At 40.4% G+C, this 26,969-nt stretch overlaps 1 protein-coding gene across 2 annotated transcripts in view; it reads left to right on the forward strand.

Annotated features, from left to right (window-relative positions):
- Window positions 1-11,845: 11,845 nt before the first annotated feature.
- The window catches only part of LOC145293128 (acyl-coenzyme A synthetase ACSM3, mitochondrial-like), a 261,013-nt gene continuing 245,889 nt past the window's right edge, over window positions 11,846-26,969 (forward strand). The window contains exon 1 of one of the 2 annotated variants that reach the window (XM_080139532.1): window positions 11,846-12,578. In XM_080139532.1, the coding sequence (XP_079995658.1) occupies window positions 12,144-12,578 (435 nt within the window). In that variant the 5' untranslated portion in view covers window positions 11,846-12,143. The remainder of the gene's footprint in view (window positions 12,579-26,969) is intronic. The other variant, XM_080139533.1, reaches the window with a different exon arrangement.

Genomic DNA, 26,969 nt, shown 5'->3' on the forward strand with positions numbered 1-26,969 from the left:
TCCTCGCAATTCGATCCAAGCATGTTTTTCCTCGCAATTCGGTCCAAGCATGTTTTTCCTCGCGATTTGATCCAAGCATGTTTTTCCTCGCAATTCGGTCCAAGCATGTTTTGCCTCGCAATTCGGTCCAAGCATGTTTTTCCTCGCAATTCGATCCAAGCATGTTTTTCCTCGCGATTTGATCCAAGCATGTTTTGCCTCGCAATTCGATCCAAGCATGTTTTGCCTCGCAATTCGTTCCAAGCATGTTTTGCCTCGCAATTCGGTCCAAGCATGTTTTTCCACGCGATTTGATCCAAGCATGTTTTTCCTCGCAATTCGGTCCAAGCATGTTTTTCCTCGCAATTCGGTCCAAGCATGTTTTTCCTCGCAATTCGATCCAAGCATGTTTTTCCTCGCAATTCGGTCCAAGCATGTTTTTCCTCGCGATTTGATCCAAGCATGTTTTTCCTCGCAATTCGGTCCAAGCATGTTTTGCCTCGCAATTCGGTCCAAGCATGTTTTTCCTCGCAATTCGATCCAAGCATGTTTTTCCTCGCAATTTGGTCCAAGCATGTTTTTCCTCGCAATTCGGTCCAAGCATGTTTTGCCTCGCAATTCGGTCCAAGCATGTTTTTCCTCGCAATTCGGTCCAAGCATGTTTTTCCTCGCAATTCGGTCCAAGCATGTTTTGCCTCGCAATTCGGTCCAAGCATGTTTTTCCTCGCAATTCGGTCCAAGCATGTTTTTCCTCGCAATTCGGTCCAAGCATGTTTTTCCTCGCAATTCGGTCCAAGCATGTTTTGCCTCGCAATTCGGTCCAAGCATGTTTTTCCTCGCAATTCGGTCCAAGCATGTTTTTCCTCGCAATTCGGTCCAAGCATGTTTTTCCTCGCAATTCGGTCCAAGCATGTTTTTCCTCGCAATTCGGTCCAAGCATGTTTTTCCTCGCAATTCGGTCCAAGCATGTTTTTCCTCGCAATTCGGTCCAAGCATGTTTTGCCTCGCAATTCGGTCCAAGCATGTTTTTCCTCGCAATTCGGTCCAAGCATGTTTTTCCTCGCAATTCGGTCCAAGCATGTTTTTCCTCGCAATTCGGTCCAAGCATGTTTTGCCTCGCAATTCGGTCCAAGCATGTTTTTCCTCGCAATTTGATCCAAGCATGTTTTTCCTCGCAATTCGGTCCAAGCATGTTTTTCCTCGCAATTCGGTCCAAGCATGTTTTGCCTCGCAATTCGGTCCAAGCATGTTTTGCCTCGCAATTCGGTCCAAGCATGTTTTTCCTCGCAATTCGGTCCAAGCATGTTTTTCCTCGCAATTCGGTCCAAGCATGTTTTTCCTCGCAATTCGGTCCAAGCATGTTTTTCCTCGCAATTCGGTCCAAGCATGTTTTTCCTCGCAATTCGGTCCAAGCATGTTTTGCCTCGCAATTCGGTCCAAGCATGTTTTTCCTCGCAATTCGGTCCAAGCATGTTTTTCCTCGCAATTCGGTCCAAGCATGTTTTTCCTCGCAATTCGGTCCAAGCATGTTTTGCCTCGCAATTCGGTCCAAGCATGTTTTGCCTCGCAATTCGGTCCAAGCATGTTTTTCCTCGCAATTCGGTCCAAGCATGTTTTGCCTCGCAATTCGGTCCAAGCATGTTTTGCCTCGCAATTCGGTCCAAGCATGTTTTTCCTCGCAATTCGGTCCAAGCATGTTTTGCCTCGCAATTCGGTCCAAGCATGTTTTGCCTCGCAATTCGGTCCAAGCATGTTTTGCCTCGCAATTCGGTCCAAGCATGTTTTTCCTCGCAATTCGGTCCAAGCATGTTTTTCCTCGCAATTCGGTCCAAGCATGTTTTGCCTCGCAATTCGGTCCAAGCATGTTTTTCCTCGCAATTCGATCCAAGCATGTTTTTCCTCGCAATTCGGTCCAAGCATGTTTTTCCTCGCAATTCGGTCCAAGCATGTTTTTTCTCGCAATTCGGTCCAAGCATGTTTTGCCTCGCAATTCGGTCCAAGCATGTTTTTCCTCGCAATTCGGTCCAAGCATGTTTTTCCTCGCAATTCGGTCCAAGCATGTTTTTCCTCGCAATTCGGTCCAAGCATGTTTTTCCTCGCAATTCGGTCCAAGCATGTTTTGCCTCGCAATTCGGTCCAAGCATGTTTTGCCTCGCAATTCGGTCCAAGCATGTTTTTCCTCGCAATTCGGTCCAAGCATGTTTTGCCTCGCAATTCGGTCCAAGCATGTTTTGCCTTGCAATTCGGTCCAAGCATGTTTTTCCTCGCAATTCGGTCCAAGCATGTTTTTCCTCGCAATTCGGTCCAAGCATGTTTTTCCTCGCAATTCGGTCCAAGCATGTTTTTCCTCGCAATTCGGTCCAAGCATGTTTTTCCTCGCAATTCGGTCCAAGCATGTTTTTCCTCGCAATTCGGTCCAAGCATGTTTTGCCTCGCAATTCGGTCCAAGCATGTTTTTCCTCGCAATTCGGTCCAAGCATGTTTTGCCTCGCAATTCGGTCCAAGCATGTTTTTCCTCGCAATTCGATCCAAGCATGTTTTTCCTCGCAATTCGGTCCAAGCATGTTTTTCCTCGCAATTCGGTCCAAGCATGTTTTGCCTCGCAATTCGGTCCAAGCATGTTTTTCCTCGCAATTCGGTCCAAGCATGTTTTTCCTCGCAATTCGGTCCAAGCATGTTTTGCCTCGCAATTCGGTCCAAGCATGTTTTTCCTCGCAATTCGGTCCAAGCATGTTTTTCCTCGCAATTCGGTCCAAGCATGTTTTTCCTCGCGATTTGATCCAAGCATGTTTTGCCTCGCGATTCGGTCCAAGCATGTTTTTCCTCGCGATTCGGTCCAAGCATGTTTTTCCTCGCGATTCGGTCCAAGCATGTTTTTCCTCGCGATTTGATCCAAGCATGTTTTTCCTCGCAATTCGGTCCAAGCATGTTTTGCCTCGCAATTCGGTCCAAGCATGTTTTTCCTCGCAATTCGGTCCAAGCATGTTTTTCCTCGCAATTCGGTCCAAGCATGTTTTTCCTCGCAATTTGATCCAAGCATGTTTTTCCTCGCAATTTGATCCAAGCATGTTTTTCCTCGCAATTCGGTCCAAGCATGTTTTGCCTCGCAATTCGGTCCAAGCATGTTTTGCCTCGCAATTCGGTCCAAGCATGTTTTTCCTCGCAATTCGGTCCAAGCATGTTTTTCCTCGCAATTCGATCCAAGCATGTTTTGCCTGATCTGTTTTGCCCATCTTTCAAATTCCTCGGCTGAACATTAACACACAACATAAATTGTAACAAATACAATAAGAACATTTCCAAGGCTACTGCAAGGGAGGTGGGTTCTCTCTCTCTCTCTACCCTACTAGACAATTATACTAGAGAGCATTATCATTACAGAACCACAGTTCACCCATGCAGTATTGTTGCCACATTTGGGTTGGTGCATTTACCACTAGTCTTTCACTCTTTGACGGTATAAAAAAGACGCCCCAAATCTAATAGGTCTTGCACTGTCAGCTAAGTTCCAACCTCTGTCCCATGATTGCAACCTTGCATTTCTGTGTCTGTTTTACAAGTGCACTAATGGAATGAACTTATAGCACTAAACTCTTGACTTAGCTGACACACAGCAAAATCCCTTTAAGTCCCGAGATGCTGGAAATCCTTATACTCTAATAGTTTCTTCCTTCGGACTGTTAGACTTTGGAATTCCCTCTCTATTTTTGCTTTCCTGGCTGAACTAACCTGCAGAAGTTTAAATGTAATGTGATCAGACATCTTGCAGCTTAACTCCCCACGTACTCCTGTTACACACGATCCCAAATAATAGTCTCTTACATTCCAAATGGCAATATGTCTTGTTTGAGGTGAAAAAGAGTCAACAAAAACAAAAAGACATGCAAGAAATTGTCACAAAATGAGTAGAGTGGTGGGATTAGATCTACATAAAGAGATTACACACCACATGGATAGATAGAGGCACTTAACTTGGTGTTCTTTGAGCGACCCATGTTGGTCTATCTAAAAGACCAGTGTCTCCACGTGGAATGAATTGAGGTGCAAAGATTAGTGTTTATTTAAGAGCAGTAAAAGGGAGGGAGAGAGTATCTGCCTTAAGAACCAAATGTGTGCTTTGATTTTAATACTTCCTTCTTTTATTTAATTGAAACTATAATTTTTGATATTAATTAGTATTAATAATTTAAAACATACAAACTCGTTTACCAAAGGTGATGAATGCTAGAAAAGAGATGCATATTTCCACTTTTTTTATTGTGTATATACATATATTGCTAACTATTACTAATATATTACGAACAAGATGACATGCGAGAAAAATCTGGGAAAATAGTTTCAAGCGTGTAGATAGCATGGAATATAGAAATGGAATAAAATAATACAATAAAATTATTTAATTTTTTAGTAATATCGATTTTAAAGCAGATTAAGGGATGGTCTAAATTTTAAATAGATTTAAAACTTTTTTTTTAATGCAAGCCCCCCCCCCCTCCCCTTACAAAATTTGATTATCATATTTTATTGTATAACATGGGGAGCAGACTCGCCAGTTAAAATCAATTCAGATAAGAATAGGAGTTTGAAAATGTGGTTAGTAGTACAATCTAAATACATTTAAAAATACAACTAATTTTATAGAATAAGTTAAGATAACAAAAGGATGAAGAATTTACAATTAAATTTTATTATGCTATCAGTTCAAAAGGGACTACAATATTTCAGGATAAGAAAACCTCTTTGGGCCATGGCATTTCGAAGCCAAACGCTTCTCATCAGTAGAGGGGAGTAACGACACATTATACAGAGAAGAAATTTTTAAAAAGATTTTATTGCCTTTATGGAAAAAGGATCCAAGGAAAAACAGGAAGCTGTACTGAGACTGAAGCCGATTCTAGGACTGCTATCAACCACCGTAAAAAAGTAATAAAGAATGTGAGAGACTTGTATGCTCAGTCCATTAAGTACAAAGTAGCTGAGCAGCTGTAGTCTTGTCTATATTTTAAATTTACAACATGGAATGTTGCACCAATAAATCTGCTGCAGAATCTTACGCTTGGCTGACAGGTTCCTTCTTGATCAATTGTTTCACCAAAAACAAGCATATTGCCATCGATTTGAGTGGTACTCCATGCAGTTTTTTTATCTACTTCTTCGGGCAAAACTATCAACCTTAGCATTGACGGCTATCTACATTTATCTGTTGCCAATTTTTAACTTGACATATGCCTCTATAGTAGTTGATGGTAACTGCTGAACAGTGTGGAAATATATATCTTCACTCGAACTTGGAGTGGCAAATATTAGCAAATCGTCCCTTTTTGTTGCATACCATGTATGATTTTCCTTTTGCTGGGAACTGTCCTCAAGGATGTCCTTGTCACAATATCCATATTATTAACTTTTTATTAGTTTGAATTACATGCATACTGCTCTCTTCTGCTGGGGTACGTATAACTTCAACTTGCTTGCAAATTGCTTCCTCTGTCTCTACTATGCATAGCAATTTTTCTATTGTCAGATCATTACCTTCCTTAATTAAGAATTTCTACACTGACTTTAGATAAATGTTTAATATGAAGAGATCGACTATAAGGATGTTGTCCATCATTTGATTATATTCACACTGTTGGGCTATTTGGCAGAGCCGTTTCAAGAACGAGTGTGACGATTTATCTGAATTTTGTTTGCACTGCAGCAATTCATATCTTGTCACACAAAAATTCGACCTTGGTTTGGTATATCATCTAAAGTATTTAATGTACATTTTGATGATCCTTTTTTCTTCATGTCAGAAAACAAATGTGTCATTTGTTTCTTGTCCCTCGACACCAGCCTATAACAAAAGATATCTAAGTTTGGCATTGTTGTCAACATTGCACATGGAACCTTCAAAATCGCGCCTACTTGCTGAATAAATCTGTCTATTGATTAGGCCAGGTTTGTGCTGGACTAATCTATTGTTAGTAGAGAAACTTGTGATGAAGCTGCCATGCTAAATCTCATGTTTGCTTGTTTTTTGGAGAAAATAAATGTCACAGCTCATTCATTATTCAACTTCGTTTTATTTTTTGTATAAGTGTGTCCTTATAATCATGATTCTAATATGATATTATGTTATGAGGGTTATCGGATAAAATGGTTGCAATACTGAATGAATAAGATGAAAGCTGATTCATTAGATGCTTTACTTATGAAACACCATTACAAAACAATCACTAAAAACTAAGGGCAATAACTCTTCTCTACTTCCTAGATATACAAAAGATATAACTACCACAACAAAATGGTTTTTAAAATTCTTAGAAAATCCTCAAAGAAATTTAAAAAATTAAAAAGCTCTTGGAAAACGTCAGATTTCCTTTTACTGTTTTCTCAAAGCAAATGAAATCGGTTTTTTCCAAGTGTCCATTAAAAACACGGTTATTGTATTATCAATTATTATTAATTAAAAAAAGATAAATGACGAGTTCAAAGGGTTTGTGGAAACTCCAACGAAATGTTTTGCAGATTTAATAGTTAAACAGCTTTCATTTACGAGATCAAAGCTGATTGGTGCAGGCTAACTTGCTCAATCATATGTCATGTCTCAGGTGAATTGAGCATATGACAAAGTAAATAAAAAGGTTAAATCCAGACATTTCTGTCTGTTTTCCCTCTCTTCTGTACATGAATCCAGAACTGACAGCACCCGTGCAATAGTGGCCCATTGGAGCCTGTTGGCACTAAAAAAATATGTAGTGGACTGGTGGATATATTATATATATCCCCCAGTCATATAAAATAGGAGAAATGATTTGAATTGGGAAAGGAAAAATGAATTGCTTTGAGGAAGGAACGAACGAACAACGTGTTTACTTGAATTAAATGAACTAGAATTTATTTCGTGAAGAAACACATGAAAGAAAAGGGTACCGCACGCGTTTAGTTGGGTGTGTATCTCTCACTGTTTACTGGTGAGAAGGAAAGTCTATGGTCGTAGAGAGAGAAAGTCAATCCAGTTTGGTGTGCATCTCTCGCTGTTAGCTTGTGAAAAGGAAAGTCTATTGTAGTATATATAGAGAGAGAAAATGAGAAAAGTCAATCCAGGCCATGGAGATAAAAAACGTGTAAGATGTACGTACTGTCTGTTAACTCTTTCCCCCACACATACAGTAGGAGGGGATGTGATGTGCACAGGCGCGCACCTCCCGAAAGGGAGGTGGCTGGTTCGCCGAACCTCTCAGCTCAAGAGCTGGTTCGAAAAGGGTTGGTAACAGCTTGTCTCTTGCTTTTATAGTTGTTTCCGGTGGTATTTTGCGTATGTGTGGATTTCCTTTGAAAGGGAAGTGATGTTGTCCATGTGTCCGTACGTTAGCGTGTGTGTGTATACACGTGAAGGTGAGTGTATGTACGTGAACGTGAATATATCTACTTGTGTGTACTTGTGTGTACATGTGCGTATATGTATATGACAAGAAATATGGCTTGAGATGTGAACACGTGTTTTTGTGTGAGACTAGGAAAGACTTCCACAAATTACTAAAACCCATTGCAACTTAAGGAACACACACACACACGCACACACACACACACACACACACAACATTTAAATATTCTTTCAATTTCTTTCTAATAAAAAGCAATGAACACTTTTTAATGACCTTTAAATAAGAAAATATAATTCATATAATTGAGCAGAGAAATTTTGATATGATATTTCAGACCCATGCAATGCATGGCACTAAAACTGTCGATATTGGAACTCTTCTATATTTCAACTAAAGAGTTTCCCTTACTCTACAAGAACTCTTAATATTCACAAACATTCTATCCCTTCTATTGCTGTAATCCTCTATTCCTAAATACATACGAATATCTCTTTTGTGAATGGACGCCTTTTAACTCTTTATTTGTTTTGTCTTGTTCTTTTTGTTTAACATGTCTCTCGTCTTTCTCCCATTATGAACACCCCAAAGCAAAACCCTGAAATGTAACCCTCCAAACTGGAACGTGGTAACTCCTAATGAGGGTCCTCTATGACATAATTGGTGACCCTCCGACGTCTCTGACCATACCTTTCAACAATAAAAATGGAAATTTTACAAGTGGTGACCCCCAAAACAACGTTCATAGATTAAACAGTTTCTTAAGATTATGACATTCAGAATGATTTATAGTTAAAATCAATTCAGTAATACTATAGAGAAAAGAGATTTTAACACTTTTTTGTGGCAGCACCTCATAAGACTCCATTTTATAAAAATCGTGTTTATCATTTACACATTTCAAATCTGTTTTTCTTCAGATTACATGTGTTGTACAAAGTCAAAATGTTTTCAAATTTAATATTTAAAAAAAAACAAACAAAACAAAACACAAAACCATTTTTATCACATTGTTTTTTTCCTTTGAACTCAGCATTAACAAAAGAAAAAGAAAATAGTAAAAATTCTATTATGAGATTAAGTCCATCATAATGCATTTCTTATTTTGTTAATAGTTGAAAAAAATTCAATTACTTTGGGACTATTAAAAATTTGAAAGGAATTTGGAAGTCAAATAGTCAATAATTTTATAAATAGTGTTAGAAATTGAACAATTACATCATGCCTTCCATTGTATTTGTTTTGAACCAACCAAATTGGTAAATTGTATTTACCGTGGAGCATTTTGCTTTTGCAGGTTTTTTGTATTGCGTGTCTTTCTTTTCAGTTTCATCAAGTCAGTGATAGAAGAAGGATATTTTAAAATTCACCCTTCCCATGAGGCATAATGGAGCTTCCAACTTTCGTCTCTTTGAGACTTTTATTTCAAGCCTAAATAATTAGGCTTATTAATTATTATTTAAGTCCGCTAGAGACTTTTTTTAGGTCTGAATGGCTGACCTGACATCAAGGACTTTTCCTACATGAACATTAATTTCCTACATTAATTATGAACTTCTGTAATATCCTCTCTGGGCAAGAACTGAATCACTTTACATCAGAAGGCATCATATCGACCCCTTCAAACAGCTGCAAACTCATATCTTCGAAGACATGAACTAGTTACTAGTTCCTGTCAAAGATGAAAGACGTTTTGAGGTTGTTCACAGTTCTGTTTACAGAGGTGAAAGCGGACATTCATTTTTTTTGCAACCGAGGATCTAATAAAATTTGTATTGAATTTTAAGGTAGGCCTTTGTTGTGTTTGTCTTATTTTGCCAATGTCTTGGAGCAAAAAGCAGTTAGATAAAATATCTAACAAGAGATTAAAACAACATTAAGGAATTTATAGTTTTATAACAATTCGGTTCATTAATAATTTAATTACCAAACGATACTGTAATTAAATTTAAGCAGATATCGTAGTTAAAAAAAAAACAAAAACAAAAAAAACATAAAAAATAAAATAAAATACTTTAACAACGCTGATAGATATAGCCAGTGTTTTGATAAAAATGATTTTTATTTTTAAATTGTATTTATTGTCATAAAATAAAATTCTGGTGTACTTTACAGAGTCTTGTTATAATTCGGTGCTTTTGTTGCGGGACTGTGGGTATCAGTGTTAAACCCCACAAACTCAAAAAATAAAAATAAAATGACCAAAACAAAGATGACCAAGGCGGAGAATAAATTTTATAGAAAATTTATTTCCTCAAAATTGAAAAATAAATGGAAAAAGCAAAAAAGTTTTTCTTTTATTGAGAGTCTCTCCTGCTCCCGAGTAATAAATGTTCTTTAGGAAATAGAGAAACCAGTTCTTTGCAGAAATAATCAATGTTCTTTTAAATGAAATTTAAACAATCAGAATTCAATTGCTTACTTCAGCAAAAAATCAGATAAGAGTAAAAATCCGTTTCCATGTGGAGAATTAAATGACAGGTGTGCGTGGGGTTTAATGTCACAAGGACAGAGTCAATTTTTGTTTGATTACAGCATACTGGGTTGGCTTTGACTGACTATTTTTAGTGAGTGATGAGTTTATAACGACTTCAAACTGGCTCCAGCGAAGGCTGTCAGAAAATTATTTACAAAAATGCGTTCTTTCAACACCAATTGGACGAAAAGTCAACACCACTGTCACGTGGGATGCTTTCAATGCTGTCTGTGACAATTACCAAGTTTTGCTATGTCTGGTGGAATATTTGTGTGGATGTAGAAAAGTAAATGTGCATGCAACTGAAAAAGCCTTAATGTGGCTGCACGCACAACTGGGTTTTATGGTTGGCGAGCAGACATGCATTGTGCACTGTAATTATTCTAGTTGAGTAGCCCTCGCCGTTGTTTGCTAGGGTGACGGCGAGGCTACGATACTTTTATCGCTGGTGGCCATGTTGCCTAAAAATAGATTTAAATAAAACTTTATTATTTATACATGTTCTTGTATTATTTTTTCCAATTATTATATTAAAACAATTTTTTTAAATATTTTTTTTGGGGGGGGGGGAGTAACCTATTTAAAAAAATATATCCCTCAAGAACGGTCATAAAATCTATTTTCAATCGATATTTATTCCATAACTAGCAGTTCAGCTTGGCTTTGCTCGGGCCCTATGTACTGTTCATAACTTGCCCTACCTGTGAGTACACTTTATGTAAGATTTCAAATGTTTAAACCAAAATTTGTCTGAGTAATTTCGTAGAGACCGCAGAGGTAAATTTTTTTTAATTTTGACCCCTTAACATTTATTATTTTGGTCTCAAATCAAAATACAAAGTTTTACCCATGTCAAAGTTACCTACATCTAAAATTTCAAGTATTTAAACCCAAAATTGGCGAAGAAATTTGGTAGAATTTGGAAAAGTCAACTCTTTCAACTTTGACCTTTTGGCAGCCAAATTTTCGCCCCAAGACTGATTAAAATGCTTGCCGGATGTCTGAATACCCATTGTCGTGACTCAGTCTTTCTTTATTGCCCCTCATCCTTCCCTTTCTTTGGAGGGGACAACTTGTGATCCTTCAATGCTAACACCGGGGCTGGCCTTTTTCGCTTTTTCATGGGTTGATGACCACGAGAGTTTAGCTGCTACCGCCTCCACCTTCCTCTCCTCGACGTCAGACCTTCGCTGTAAGTTTTATCCTTTATTTTGTTTCTACATTGGGACTTTGATTAATTTCTTACTTTCTATTTCATTAGTATTTTGGACTTATTCAATTTCGACATATTTTTAAACATTTTCTGCTTCCCCCCCCTTCCACACCAAGCTTCACGCTAATCCTGTTTTATTCTTTCTTTCTGTTGTCAGTTTTTACCTTCTTCATTTTTAATAAACCTGTTGATTCAATGACAAAATGTCTTCAGAGTTTTAATTTTGGAGAAGTGTTGATACTTTCTGTTGTAAAGCTTAAAACACTCTAGACAATGGAGCACGTGGTCTTTACGGGACGGAACATCCATTATGTATAAATTTCAAATGTTTAGACCCCAAATTGGCTGAGTAGTTTGCTAGACACCGCAAAGGTCAAATCTTCTGAATTTTGACCCCTTGGGAGCTCAAATTTTCGACCCAAGCCGATTAAAAAGGTTGCCCTATCTCTGAATACCATTTATGTAAAATTTCAAGTGTTTAGACCAGAAATTGGCTGAGTAATTTTTTTTTAAAACTTTGACTCCAATTTTGACCCCTTAACGTTTAATTTTTGGGGCTCAAATCAAATTAAAAAGTTTGATCCATGTCCAAGTAACCTACATTTAAAATTTCAAATGTTTAGACCCAAAGGTCAAATCGTTAAATTTTGACCCCTTGACAGCCAAATTTCTGTCCAGAAACCGATTAAAAAGATTTTCCAAAATTTCAATACCCCTTATGTCAAATCTCGAGTCTCTAGACAGAAAAGTGACAGCGTTATTTTGTAGGGAAATGTACACACACACACACACACACACACACACACACACACACACATTTTCACTTTTATAGATACATAGACTGCTTAATTTTTCTGCCTAGCAAAAAGGACTCATTTTACCGTGGCCTATTTTTGTGGTAGCCTATAAGGATACTTAGTAGACGACCTTGACGTTCTACAGATATTTTTTAAAGTGCACTTCGTATAGCTCTAAACTGGAGCAGGTTTTAAATTAATTGCCCCTACAACCACCAACGAGTCTTGTTCTATTTTTATATCTTTTTAGAAAGTTCATGCAACTAAATTTTAGTTGGCTTGTTTACGTAATAGTTTGAATTAAAAAGAAAATGAATCCGGTCGGATGGATTCTCAAAAAACTACAGTTACAAAAAGTCACCACGTCATATTTAAGTTCATTTGCGCTAGTGCATGCCGACAAACAACAAAAAAAAGGTCTAACAAGTTCGTGTTTTGTTAAAACTATTATCAACAGTTTTCAAGCGAGGCAAACACATTATTCCTATTATTCAATTTCTCGTCGTAAACTATCTTACCCGCTCAAGTCTTTTAACAGTTTCCTTGTCCGCCCCCATTCCACAATAAACGATGCCTATGGCGACCACTATAGTCGCAAAAACGGAGATCGCCCTTACTATGCTGTGCCTGAAGAAAATTTCGCGGGCACCGATTACGAAACAGAAAAGGAGCAGTTCCGTATTCACGTACCTGAATTCTACAATTTCTGCACGGATATTATCGACAAGTGGGCAGACGTTGAAAAGGTAAGAAAACATTAATAATAATTGAAAAAAATAAAATGAATATATATATGTATAATAATAATAATAATAATTACACATACACACACACACACACACACATATATATATATATATGTATGTATAATAATAATAATTACACAAACACACACACACATATATATATATATATATATATTATTTTATTAAGTCTTGAAAATGGAAACTTAATTCACTAATTTAATCGCTGGCGGCAACTGCTTTTAATTTTCTTGCACTCCAAAGATTTTCACTTAAATAAATACTACAGAAAATTGGCAAAATTAATTTACAAATTACAAGTGTCGAGCGACTCAAGCGTTATGTGAGAACATGAAAAAATTTCTGACATAGGATTATATCATTGGAGTCTCGATAATGACTTAAAAATAAAACAAATTACTGGTAGAAATTAATTCACTCAATAAATGTTATGGTAACATAGTAAATAATCTGTAGAACCTGTAGAGGGGGGGTTCTTTGTTAACTATTCTGTACTTTCATCTAACAATTTAATAAATAAGTCTATCATAAGTTTCTTTTTTATTATTATTCAATTTTCACCCCAAGAAAGACACAGTGCCACTTTGAAGTAGGAGGCTACTATCGGGGACATAAGTTGCAGGGACATTATGAAGGAAGATGAGCAGCAAGATGTAACAGCCGACATTCGCTACATCACAGGCAGAAGCTAATTCTCATGATTCGAGATTTGAAATTCATTTTCTCCCTGGCTTGTCTAATCACAAGCCAGCTCTCTATCACGTGACCGAGTATATAAAAGGCGAAATATGAAACCCTCTTCCTCTTTTTCTCGCTGCTCTGTCAAGCAGCACACATTGCCGGTGGGCTTCGGCCCCCGGCCGAACGTGAGTACTGCAAGCTAACAATGGCTCTTTTCAAACTTCCATTTATTTCCACGTGCTGTATCCAAACAAACATTCTTTATCATGCTAAAGAACATACAACTCACATTCACCCACGACAACATGCAAACACACTGAAGACTTTGCCATTTCTTTCTCCTTTAACCGGTTTCCTCCGTAACGACGGCTACTAGCTATAAACATGTGTAAATGGAACTGAACTATTCTCTGCTTCAACGAGCCGGCATGATATTAAATCTATCTTAACACAAGAACACTTCAACCTACCAACCGGTGTCTCTCTTGTACGCATCTACTAACGAAGATAACAAATAAAGTTTGTTTATTAATATAGAATGAAACTCCATTGCATTGTCTCATCTCTATAAAGATGTCTGTTCACATTACACTTGAACTTCTGCATGTCAGTACAGTTGGGAAAACAGAATCCCGGAAGGGAGTTTCAAAGTCTAGCAGTTCTGAAGAAGAAACTATTATAGTAGAAGTACATTCTTACATCTAGAGATCTCTACTGTGTAGAGGTGGGATTTAGCTGCTTGTCAGGTTTGTCAGGGGTATTTATGTCGAGGGGGTACAAGTCTTTGTAGTTCATCAGAGCATTCACCATTAAAATACTTGTAGAACAGGCAGAGGGATGCAACATTTCGTTTATGAGACAGAGGCTGAAGCTTAGATAACAATTGGCGACTCTCTTTCGAACCCTGTCCAGGAGCGAGAGACTAATAGCAGATGCACCAGCTCAAATGTGGCAACAGTACTTCATACATGGGCGCTTATAAAGGTACAGGTTACTTTCAGGCGTAAGTAGATGTTGAATTGTGTGCGTGTGGGTGTGTTGATGCTTGAATTATAGCAGAGACGTTTAGATGAACAAATGAGTTATTAATATATATATATATATATATTTTTTTTTTTTATTACATTTTCACCCCAAACAAGGCAAATTGCCACTTTGGTGTAGGGGGTTACTATCAGGGGCAATAACTACTGGGGTACTATGTAGGGATTTGGGCAGCAAGGTGTCGGTTCACGTTACACTTGAACTTCTGCACGTCAGTACTGTTGGGGAAGCAGGGACCTGGAATGGAATTCCAGAGTCTAGCGGTTCTGGGGAAGAAACTATTGGAATAAAAAGATCTTTTATATCTAGGGATCTCTACAGTGTGGGGGTGGGATTTAGCAGCCTGTCGGGTTTGTCGAGGGTGCTCACGTCGTGGGGGCACAAGTGATTGCAGTTCGTCAGAGCATTCACCACTAAAATACTTGTAGAAAAGGCAGAGGGATGCAACATTTCGTCGATGGGACAGAGGCTGAAGCTTAGATGCCAGTTCAGGGCCTATCAGGTTTGCGATTCTCTTTTGAACCTTGTCAAGAAGCGAGAGACTAGTAGCAGATGCACCAGCCCAGATGTGGCAGCAATACTCCATACATGGGCGAATGGTGGCCTTATAGAGGTACAGGATACTTTCGGGTGTTAGTAGTTTTCTAGCACGGTAGAGAGAGCCCACCTTTCTTGCAGCGGCCCTGGCAATGCCTTTAATGTAATTGTTCCAACTCATGTTTCCTGTGAACGTTAGGCCAAGGAGTTTGAAAGATGGACTCTCAGATAAAGAGTCGTTGGCCATTGCTATGGATGGTAGAGAGGGTTTCTTGTAATTATTGAATGAAACTAGTTTAGTCTTGGCAGCATTAAACGCGACCAACCACTTTTGACCCCATTCCACTACAGATTGGAGGTCTTCCTCTAGTGTTTCTGCCATTTCTTTAGAAATGTGTTCATTCGTCTTCCTGTCGTGCCTGCCATAGAGTGTAGTGTCATCAGCATATATACCCATCTCAGAGGCAATGTTGTCGGGGAGGTCATTTATGAATATCAGGAACAATAGAGGTCCAAGGATAGAACCCTGGGGCACCCCCGCATTTATATCATATTGTTTAGATGTACGACCGTCGAGGACAACCTGGATTTTTCTCTTATTTAAGAAGGATTTAATGATGTTAAGTATTCTACCAGTGATACCGTATGATCTGATTTTACTGAGGAGACCCTCATGCCATACCCTGTCAAAAGCCTTAGATATATCTAGAGCTACCGCTCTGCCCTCCCCCGCTTTGTCCAGTGAATGGTATATATATATATATATATAAGGAAAAGATATATACATGTTAACTAGCACATGTCCGAGCAGGAAGTGAGGTCCTTGTATATATTCAATATATTCATACGCCAAGGGGCCACAGCTGTTGCGCGTATGAAAGTAGTTCTATGATATTACTGAGACAGGCTCTAGGTGCAGTGAGATGCAAGCTAAATGCACCCGGAAACAGACACTGGAAGTAGTAGCGGTGAGCCGAACAACAGGCGTAGAAAAAGAGAGGAGAGGAAAACAGTTGTAAACGAAAAAAGGAAGAAAAAGGAAAGACAGAAAAGAAGATAAGACCATAGCTTATGGCTGGAGAACGCGATAACGTTAAATTGACCATGACAGTCCGGCGCCGCTCGCTGAGCGCGTGGGTGGCGGAGGATACCAATGAAATTCCAATGTACAAAGCAATCAGTGTCGACTGCCCCTGGGCGGTAAATGACCCCTATTGAAAAGACACGTGGCCTTTGTGGAATTGGATTCAGCTGTTTTTATGTTCTCTCAAAAATAATTAAGTAAGACATTTCTGTTTTTACGACATGTCAAGTTCCATTAGGCTCGCGCCGGCCGAGATTGAGAATGCCCAAATGCCAACAGAGGAAGAAAGACAGCTCCTTTTTGGGGTATAGGCCACCTGGCGAAGATTTGACGGACAGCGAGCCCTTAATTCTGATTGGCCAACGACCCGAAACGGGAGGAGACCCAGTCCATGCCCCCACCATATAACTGGGGAGTTTTTAACACCATGAGAGAGAGAGATTTGCTTCCTTGGGTCCAACGAGCGAAGATCCCCCATCGATTGACCCTGTCACGTAGATAATTGAGTTTTTGTCGGAGAGAGAAGAAAGAACCTTGCAGTTAACAAGTGGCCAGTCCCTAACTTAACAGCTAATTACGATTGTACCCGTAATTGAAATACAAGGAATTTTGAACAAAAGAAAACAACTATTGACTTGGTCTTTTCAATTGTTTTGCATGATGAGTCTGTTTCAGGAAACCGGCCGTTGACATCCTCGTCGAGGAAACACCAGAACCGACAACCGGGGTCATTCCACCACCGGATGACGCGTGGGTGACGTAAGTGTCACATAACTGGAGCCGCGGACACAGGAAAACACGTCAAAAAAAAAAAAAAGAAGAAGCGACGTACGACCGAATAACCACGGGCATAATTCTTCTCTCGTGTCTTCTGAATACGCGAGACCGCTGAAAAAAAGTTAAAACAAACCCAAGGAAAACAACGAACAAAACAAGAAGGGAGAAAAAGAGAGAAAGCCAAAATTGAAAAAAAAGAAAAAGAGAAAGAAAGTAAATTCGAAACCAAAGCACATCTTGAAAAAGTCTAAACAGCTCGTTAGTCATCCACCAGTCGCAGAAGAACACAGGTGCAACAGACCGGGTAAGTCCATTTTTTTTTTGCTGGTTCCCTCTTTTGTATGCTTTGCTTGGTTTCAGCGGCTGTCTGTGTTTTGTGTTGGGTGCTGTTCAACCTTGTAGGGGCGAGGAGTAGTAGGAGTGGTGAAAAAAATAGATAATAAGACAATGCATTCTCAGGGAGGATTCGGGGCGGGTCAATCGATGGGGGAGGGGTCAGAGCAGACTGTTGAGCTGCAGATGACCATGGAGCGGCCACTGTGGGGAATTAGCATACCCGCATATGGGGGAGACCCGAGGGGAGTCAAGGAGTGGTTGGCGATCATAGAGAAAAAAAGATTAGTATATGGTTTGACAGAAAGGGAAATGGTTCTGCTTGCCTGCGACGGTGCAACCGGGGTTGCCTCGGAATATATATGCAAATGCTTGGAAAGCAACCCAAGCAAAGCCTGGTCTGATTTTCGCGATCAGTTTGAAGAGGAAATTCGCCGGCGAAAAGACCACGGTGCAGGCGGTGCGCGAGCTGTCTCGAATACAGATGGCCAACAGGGAGAGCGTGGATGAACTGGTCGATCACATGCAGGAACTGGCGGTCCTAGTGTATCCAGTGTCCGAACACCGTGAGATGCCCACAACCCAAGCAATGCTAGTTGACACAATGGTAGATGCATTGCGGGACGAAGCGACCAAGATAGAGATGCTAAAGAGTTGCCCAGACACTCTAGAAGAAGCACGCAAAATAGCTAAGAACTATGCGTGGTTGCAGAAAAGAATAATGGGGGAGAAGTCGCAAAATAGAAGCGGGGAACTGGGGAACAGAATGAGATATGGGGCCGGAGGATTCGCCCGGGGCCAGCCTGGATTTGTGTGCTGGAACTGTGGGGGCGAGGGCCACCGGTCGAGAGAGTGCCCCACTGTCTACGAGAAGACACCCCGACAGAATGGGAGAGTCAGAGTGGGCATCGTAAAGACCGAACTGAACGCGTGTCAGAGAAGAAGCAAAATTGACCGCTTCTCCTACAGCCACCAGTCCCACAGGTGTTGGCGGTGTGGAGACCTGAGACATATTAGGAGGGACTGTCCTGACCGGAGGAAAAGCCACTCGAGAGCGAAAGATCCTCTGGAGAGAAGGAATCAGAACCAAACCCCACCCCCTCGGCGAATCTGTAGAGAAAGAGAAGTAGGGCAGACAGGTAGGGTTGGAAAGAAACCACTGTTACAAGTTGCGATGCTCATGGGAGCGGGGTACCAGGAGAGAACCCTGAAACAGGAAAAGAGGAGAGCCCAGGTGTTCCCTCCGCTCACCAAAAAGGGGGAACTCACCTGTAATGCCACGCAGGTGAAGGCTCTGGTTGACACCGGAGCAATAATATCCTTAATAGATGTGGACGTCTATCGGACGGTAGCAGGGAGGAGAAGGCTGTACTCGTCGGATGTGGGGCTCAGTCAGGCCGACGGTAGCTGGATGTCGGTGGCAGGGAAGGTATGGCTACCCGTATGAGCGGCCGGAAAGAAAGAGAATTTCCCCCTGTATGTGGTATCCGGGCTATGCAACGAAATGATTCTGGGAGAGGATTGGCTCCGAGCGAGGGGAACCACTCTGAGTTTTAATCCAGACACGCTAACGGTGAGAGGGGTGAAGATACCACTAGGTGACACGAGGTCTGTCCCTCTTCCTGTGGGAGCTGACAGCAACAGGAAGCTTCCCCCAAGAAATGTTGGGTCCTGTATGGGCAAGGTGGATAGCACCAAGGAACAGGGAGGAAAATTGTCCCAAGTCAAACAGGTAGCGACGTATAAGGTTAATAAGAAGGGAGTAACTCCTACAGATCCAGTGGTCCGAGAATCAGGGACGGTCCCTAAAGCGACGGCCGATAGGACCAGGAAGGTCAAGAAGAAAAAAAAGGCAGCGTTTACTGGACAGTTAAGACAGGGTGACCAAGTTTGGATGAAGGAGACGGATAAAAAGATCAAGAATCCCGGGGGTAGTCAAACGCGAGATGAGGACAGAGTTCCTGACGACTATAGGGACGACACCGAGCGACGGTTTAAGACGAGAGAGACGACCTCTATAGAGCCTAGAAATACAGAGACGGACGGAAGGTTGGAATGGGAAATTGCAGGGTTCCACTCCATCAGCTATAGGAGATCACGAAGAGCAGCTGTGGCTCGTGAAGAAAAGACAGTTGAATGGCAGTTGACCGCAGAGTCAGCTGAGGAGTCGAGCGAATTGGATGAAGAGTGTCCAATACCCATCTCCTGGCTCCAGCAAATGGGGAGAGGTGAACCGAGGCTGCCGTTGAGGGGAGCAAGGGACTCCCTGTCCCAGGAGTAGTGTGACGTCCTTCCACCAAGGACCAGTGGGGGTTAGTAGGACAGAGACGGGAGCTTGGAGCGACATCTCCTGGTTGAAATGTGGTGCAATTGTTTTCTCTGTGGATGCATGGAGGGCCCCCATGTGTTCGCACTGTTGGCAAATTGTATCGCGGACTGACCTTGGAGGTAGCTAGGGACTAAAACGGAAAGCTTCAGGGTGAGGGGGCGCCGTAAATAGCAGAAAAGAGCTATAAGTAATTGAGAAGTATCTCGCAGTGATTAAATTGGCCAACGGAGAGAGTAATTTAGCACGAGAAAGTCGCGTATTGAGCGAGGGTGTCTTGGGGGAATTTAAACTGTCGAAAAAAAAGGGCTTGGCCTGAGATTTTCCCAGTTGAAGGAAAACTGTGATAATTAAATTGTGGGGAAGCAGTTTTGGACTGTAGAGAGAACCACGTGATGTTATCGCACTTACTTTTGAGAGGAGACTTAAGTAATTGAGCAGTTCGTGAACTTTGACGAAACATTTTAGCTGGATATCGGCTGTATTTTTATGTAGCAATGTTGAACGCTGTTGTGAGAATTAAACTGTGCAGAGGTGTGTTTTGTGTATGCAGCGAGAAAAAAAAAATGGAGATATAAGTTTCCGAGGGTTGAATTGATTTTTTTGGGAAAAAAATTTTTTGCACCTCAGTCGGATTCGAAACCGACGGTACTGAGGGCAATTCGAATTTTGACTGCGTGACAGTGAAGTAGCCTGACCTCGAAGCACTCAGAGATAGGTGAATCACTGTGGAAATGCGACTTGACCACGACATGCTTGGTTCGGGTCCTTGCAGCCACCAGAGTACCACATTTACTCCGTTTTCGTTTCGCTGACCGGTCGTTGCAGAGTGGATAGGATTGGATTTCAATAGGGCAATCCATCGAGGAGGGATGTGGCAGCCTGAGCAGGCGGTGGTGATATTGCAGTGGAGTAGAGTTGCATCCACGATTAGGAAGCCAAGTTGGTCCGGTGACCGGTGGTTGGACCGAGCAGGCGAGGAGATAACTAAGGATGAGAAATCTCCTCAGCGGAGAAATTAGAAACGATAGAGAACGATCCGTAAGTGCTGGCACCGCTGGCGAAAATAGTGAGTCTGTGCCAAATGTCACCAGGGTGGAGGCGACCGCGCTGAGAGGATTATTTTTCCAGGTGCAGATATTTAGAGGAGAAGTGACCAATATAGTTGACGTCATAATGACAGGACTGTTAGAACTGGACTATCTGGTGTAGACATATTTTAAATTGTTGGCTGTGGCCGGCGGGACAGTCGCTGATGTTAATCTCGGAACGTGTATGTGCGCAGTTAGGTGTGTTGTCATCGGGAAACCTGTACCCCCAGCATAGTGGCCCTGGGAAGGTTGAGAGACGTATTATTGAAAATACGGGTTGAGCGACTGCATGATTTAAGGTTGCCTGTGGACCTCGTTAGACAGGCACTGCAGTGCTATGTTGCACTGGGGGGGGGGGGCGCACCACTAGAACACAGATGGCCGAGCAGCAAAGCGAAAGAAGGGTGCCAGCGGATGCAGCCCCGGTTGTGACAGACGCGGTGGAAAGAACGGAGAACGAGTCGGTTCAAATGCCGCCCAAAATGACTGTTACAATTGTAAGAAAGTAGACCAGAGACAAACAGAAGAGAGAACACACCTACACACGCACACACACACACACACACACACACACACACACATGCACACAGCAAACACACACACAAAAAAAAAAAAAGGAAAAATTGCATGACACATCTTACACCTGTAAACCAAAGACAAACAGAGACAGAAGAAGAGGGAACGCACCCACCCACACTCACCTAACAAACAAGAGACTTTTTTTTTCTTTGGTTCCGCTTGTTTTTTTTGTTTTGTTTTGTTTTGTTTTTGTTTTTTTTTGTTCTGGTTTTTGTTTTGTTTTTGTTGATTTCTTACTACCAAACCGAACATTTAAATTCCTAGAGACGTTATAACTTTTGGCATGTGATTAAAATGCCCCCCCCCCAAAAAAAAGAGGGGCTGGCCAACGATTTACGAATATTTTTTTTTTCTTTCTCTCTCGTTAAATCGGTCAGTGCAGTTGGCAATCCAGCCAACTGACAAACAATTCACCTGGGAGAGTTAAGATGTATTTTACGATGTAAAAGACAGGTCGTGGGGAGGGAGGCAGAGTGAGACAGGCTCTAGGTGCAGTGAGATGCAAGCTAAATGCACCCGGAAACAAACACTGGAAGTAGTAGCGGTGAGCCAAACAACAGGCGTAGAAAAAGAGAGGAGAGGAAAACAGTTGTAAACGAAAAAAGGAAGAAAAAGGAAAGACAGAAAAGAAGATAAGACCATAGCTTATGGCTGGAGAACGCGATAACGTTAAATTGACCATGACAGCCCGGCGCTGCTTGCTGAGCGCGTGGGTGGCGGAGGATACCAATGAAATTCCAATGTACAAAGCAATCAGTGTCGACTGCCCCTGGGCGGTAAGTGACCCCTATTGAAAAGACACGTGGCCTTTGTGGAATTGGATTCAGCTGTTTTTATGTTCTCTCAAAATAATTTTAGTAAGACATTTCTGTTTTTACGACATGTCAAGTTCCATTAGGCCCGTGCCGGCCGAGATTGAGAACACCCGAATGCCAACAGAGGAAAAAAGACAGCTCCTTTTTTGGGTATAGGCCGCCTGGCGAAGATTTGACGGACAGCGAGCCCTTAATTCTGATTGGCCAACGACCCGAAATGGGAGGAGACCCAGTCCACGCCCCCACCATATAACTGGGGAGTTTTGAACACCACGAGAGAGAGAGATTTGCTTCCTTGGGTCCAACGAGCGAAGATGCCTCATCGATTGACCCTGTCACGTAGATAATTGTCGGAGAGAGAAGAGAGAACCTCGCAGTTAACAAGTGGCCAGTCCCTAACTTAACAGCTAATTACGATTGTACCCGTAATTGAAATACAAGGAATTTTGAACAAAAGAAAACAACTATTGACTTGGTCTTTTCAATTGTTTTGCATGACGAGTCTGTTTCAGGAAACCGGCCGTTGACATCCTCGTCGAGGAAACACCAGAACCGACAACCGGGGTCATTCCACCACTGGACGACGTGCGGGTGACGTAAGTGTCACAATTACTAAATCCCCCTTACCAGATAGATAAAAAAAAACATTCTTCAAATGTTTATTATATACACCAGTACATATGTTATTTATATCTTTTTGGCCTATGTATTTCACGGCCACATTTTGTGTGATATGTTGATTGTTTTGGTGCTAGCTGGTGTAAGCTATTGTTTGTGTTAGTGTAGTCACTTTCTGATGAGGTGATTTGATCATTGAAATGAACCTGTTTATGGGTAGATGTTCCAGTCGCCCTTATTTAGACTCTGTTTCGTCTTTTTGAAGATCCATCTGGGAGTTGAAGGATGTATGATCTGGGTTCTTCACGTTTACTTAAAACTGTTGCTGGTTTCCATTTCCCTGTCTGATTGTCTAGCATTCGAACATTTTGTCCAGGGACAAGTGCTGGTTAATCATCAGCTGTTCTGTCATGATACATTTTCTGCATATCTTGTCTATGTTTTAGTTGTTCATGGATATGGTCAGTGTTGGGAAATCTGGGATTTAGAATTTTCGCAATTATGTTTGATCCCATAATGCGGTTGTTTAAAAGTTCACCGTTGCTTGGTAACTTGTGACTGATTGGTGTTGTTCGTAGGCATTGCTAAATTAGAGTCTCTACTTGCTTGTTTTGCCTTGATTAGTCGTCTTTTAACTGTTTGGATTTGATGCTCAACAAATCCATTATATCTTGGGAAATTTGGGGATGACGTTATGCGGTCAAATTACCATTGTTGGGCAAATTTTCTGAATGCTTCACTGGAATATTGTGGTCCGTTGTCACTGATAACTCTGGTGGGAATACCATGCTCAGAGAAAATCTGTTTCATTGCTGAGATGACCATGTTGTTTGTAGTTAAGCTAGTCATTTTCCTTATAATTGGAAATTTGCTGTAGTAATCAGCAATTATTAAATATTCTTGATCATTACAGTGAAACAAGTCAGTTCCCACAACTTCCCATGCTCTGCTGGGGATGTCATGTGGTTGTAGAGTTTTCTTTGGTTTTGCTGGAAGATTTTCTTGACATGATCAAGAAATGTTCACATTTCTTGATCATGTTTTTGATATCAGAATTAATCTTCTCCCATTATACAGCATCCCTGGCTTGAAGACGTCTTTTCAATACCTTGATCGCTGTAATGAAGCTGGTCTAAAATGATTTTCTGTTGGGTTTCTGGGATAATAATCCTTGACCCTTTCATGATGATACCATCATTGACAGATAGTTCATCTCTGTATGACCAGTATGACCGTATTGCTGGCGGTACTTCCTTTATTGAATCTGGCCATCCTGTTGTTATGATTTCTTGCAGCTGATCAAGTACTGGATCAGCCTTTGTTTCCTTTTTTATCTCATTCAGGAACTCACTCCTGAATCTCACCAAATCGACTTGCACGTCTAAGTCAATTGTGTCTGTGTTTTCAGTGCTAGGCTCAGAGTATCAGTTAGAGTCATTTCCTGTCCTGGTATGTACTCCATTTGCATCTGATATCCCTGTAACTTGATCAGCATTCGCTGCAGTCTAGGAGGTGCCCTAGTCAGTGGCTTCTGTAAAATCATGATGAGTGGCTTATGATCAGTGAGTACCTTAAATCTACGGCCGTATAGGTGTATGTGGAATCTTTGGACCCCAAATACAATTGCAAGAAGCTCTTTTTCTATGCATGCGTAATGCTTTTTAGTGTCTGTTAGAGACTTATGCAATAGATTTTTTGTTTTGCATTAATGCAGCTCCAAGTCCTTTTAAACTTGCATCCATTTGTAGTGTTGGTATTTCAGTTGTGTTAAAATATGTTAACGTAGAATTTTACCTAATTGCTGTTTTGAGTTTATCAAAACATATCTTCCCAAAGAAAAGGTGCATCTGTGGTACGATATCTTCACGAACCCGAGTTGGCCGATGGTTTCGTGATTACCACATACGTTGACTGGTCTTTCTCTGTTTCCTTCCACGCCCACGTTGCTTTAAGATCCGTAGAAAGAATAGATGAGTATGGCCCAGTCGACGAAGGTTGAATTTGTTGCTGGAGGGAAGAAAAGTTGCCAAGCAATCAAAGAAAAAATGTCTGAAAGCGTTTGTTATAAACAATAACAACGTTTATTAACACAATCTTCAAACACCACGCAAGGGGAGTGATTGTGGTTGACTGGCGGAATAAAGTTTTCTTAGAAACTCTTGACTGCAATTAAGCAGCGTTGATGAAGAATGGCAACGGATTTGGTTCTTTAAGCGGCGGCAAAAAAATGAACCAACTCGATTTTTCGCTTTGGGTATCCTCTATTTATTGGCCCGAATACTTGAACAATCAGTGTCTGATTGGCCAGCCAATGGGGATTGCCGACTAATAGCTATCGTCGTAACAATCACTCAGGTTAGCCTTTGATTGGTTTTAGATAATCGGCCAATTAGTTGCAATCATTGGGAGGGGCTATACGGAGCAATTCTGTGATTAGTTGATGAATAATGTATAGCCGCCCAGTCCTTGTGCCAAGCTTGTACTCAATTCCAAGTTAGGCCGACCCAAAAATGATTGCCAACTTAAAAATATATTTATTGTTTATAATTTGATAAATTATGATTTTTCAGCAGGTGCAAACGTCTGCACTTTGTTTTTGTTTTATCTGTCATTCCCAATTTCTTTGCACTTAAAATGTCGGACTTTCAAACCGAATTAATTTTACTTATATAGTTCGTTTATAATTTTGAAAGGTCAATACACCTACAGATGGTTTTTGTTTTATTGACAGATTTATAGGTCAAATCCTGTTCTTGCTAAGGTCGCCATCTCTTTGCACTCAATGACAGTTTATTACACTTGGTTCTTAAAAAATGTTGGCTACCTTAACAAATTTTATACTGTTCAATAAAACAATTAATATTATAATTTAATTAATTATTGTTTAATTAACTTCGCCAGTCAACCTTTTGACACTTAATTAAAAGTGTCATACTCCTCCCCCACTTACCGACATTTAACCTTTGGTTAAATGTCGGTAAATCATGTTTAACGGTACATACAGAAGACATATAATTACAATGATTGATTACACAGTTCAGTTTTGTATGTGTCCATAGAAAAAAAATCAATTGTTCATCCTAACAAACAACCCCATCTTTTTTTTTCTTCACCCCCCTTTTTTTTTTTTTGACATTTTAAAATATTACAAAAAATGTTTTCATTTTCTTTTTTTTTTACAGAATTATTATCTCTTTTTTTTTATATAATGATAATAATGACAACAACAATAATAATAAATGTTCATTGCAGAGTCCTTCATTTTTTTTTTCATGCATTTGTAGAAAATTTTTTTCTTTTTTTTTTTTTTTTTTTTAATGCATTTGTAGGAAAATTTTTTTTTTCATGCATTTGTAAAGATTTTTTAATCGATTGTTCCAAGAAATTCAGATCATTACACTGAAAGTATCTCCACCGATGGTAATTGCAAGGCTTCTTTCGGGATATTTGTGGTCTGTGGAGTTTGTATGTCACCTATTGGTTCAAGTTCGATTTGTTGTTCCAGTCTCTGCTGTTGATCAGTGACAACCGTTCCTGAGCTCCCAACATTCTTGTGCAGTTTAGTTGGTTCATTTCTCTTAAGCTTACTTAAACAATGGCGTACTATCAGGCTTGATGTTAACAAAACTGATACAATTAATAAGATGATGGCTATTACCAAAATTAACCAGGTAGAACTACCTACTTGTTCACTTTCTGTTAGGGAATTTTCCTCTCTAAGTGCATCGAGTTTATGTATTAATTCCCTTAAATTTATTTTCTTTAGAGGACTTACGACATTAGGGATTGCTTGCGGGGTCATGTTTGGAAATCCTTTTATTAGAGGTTCCCATAGGCTTAATCTACTAGTAAGTGTGATATTCATCAATGGTAAAAAAGAGTCGCTGGTCTCAAATTTTTCCTCGGCTTGGTAATAGGGAGGAAGGGTTATAGCGCCGCCATAGACCCCACAGCCCAATGGCACCTGCAGAGTGGTCAACGGAGGAGATATTTTTATTGTTTTTGGAGGTTTTCCGGTACATACCTGAGATAGTTCCAACTCATCTTTCGCTGCTATCGCCCATGCCCCATCTGTTATCCTAATAGCATTTGGCAGCATTACATCTAGGAGGACTTCTATTTGACAATGCTGCCCTATTCCCTTTTTATTATCCTTGAATAATTCGATTACACACAAATGGTGATTGCTGAATGTATATATCGGGCTATTAGATACGCAGGTTCCGAGTAGATCATGTGTACATTTTTCTGCCTCGGAAGAGGTAAGCAACATGAACTTTTCTCTAGTTTGATCAAGAGCAATATTTTCGGATTCTATTTTGTATTTTGCGACAGTTCCCAATCCCTGTTTCTCATGTGGATAAGGAATCGGTAAATTAATGACTTGAAAGACTTCATATATACTACCGGTATCCAACAATGGAAGTGACACCACAATCAGCAATTTACCATCTTCGATGAGAGTTAGACAACCCAATGACTTATAGT

The sequence above is a fragment of the Euprymna scolopes genome, chromosome 14 (assembly GCF_053919585.1).
Source record: "Euprymna scolopes isolate OS-2025 chromosome 14, ASM5391958v1, whole genome shotgun sequence".
NCBI lineage: Eukaryota > Metazoa > Mollusca > Cephalopoda > Sepiida > Sepiolidae > Euprymna > Euprymna scolopes.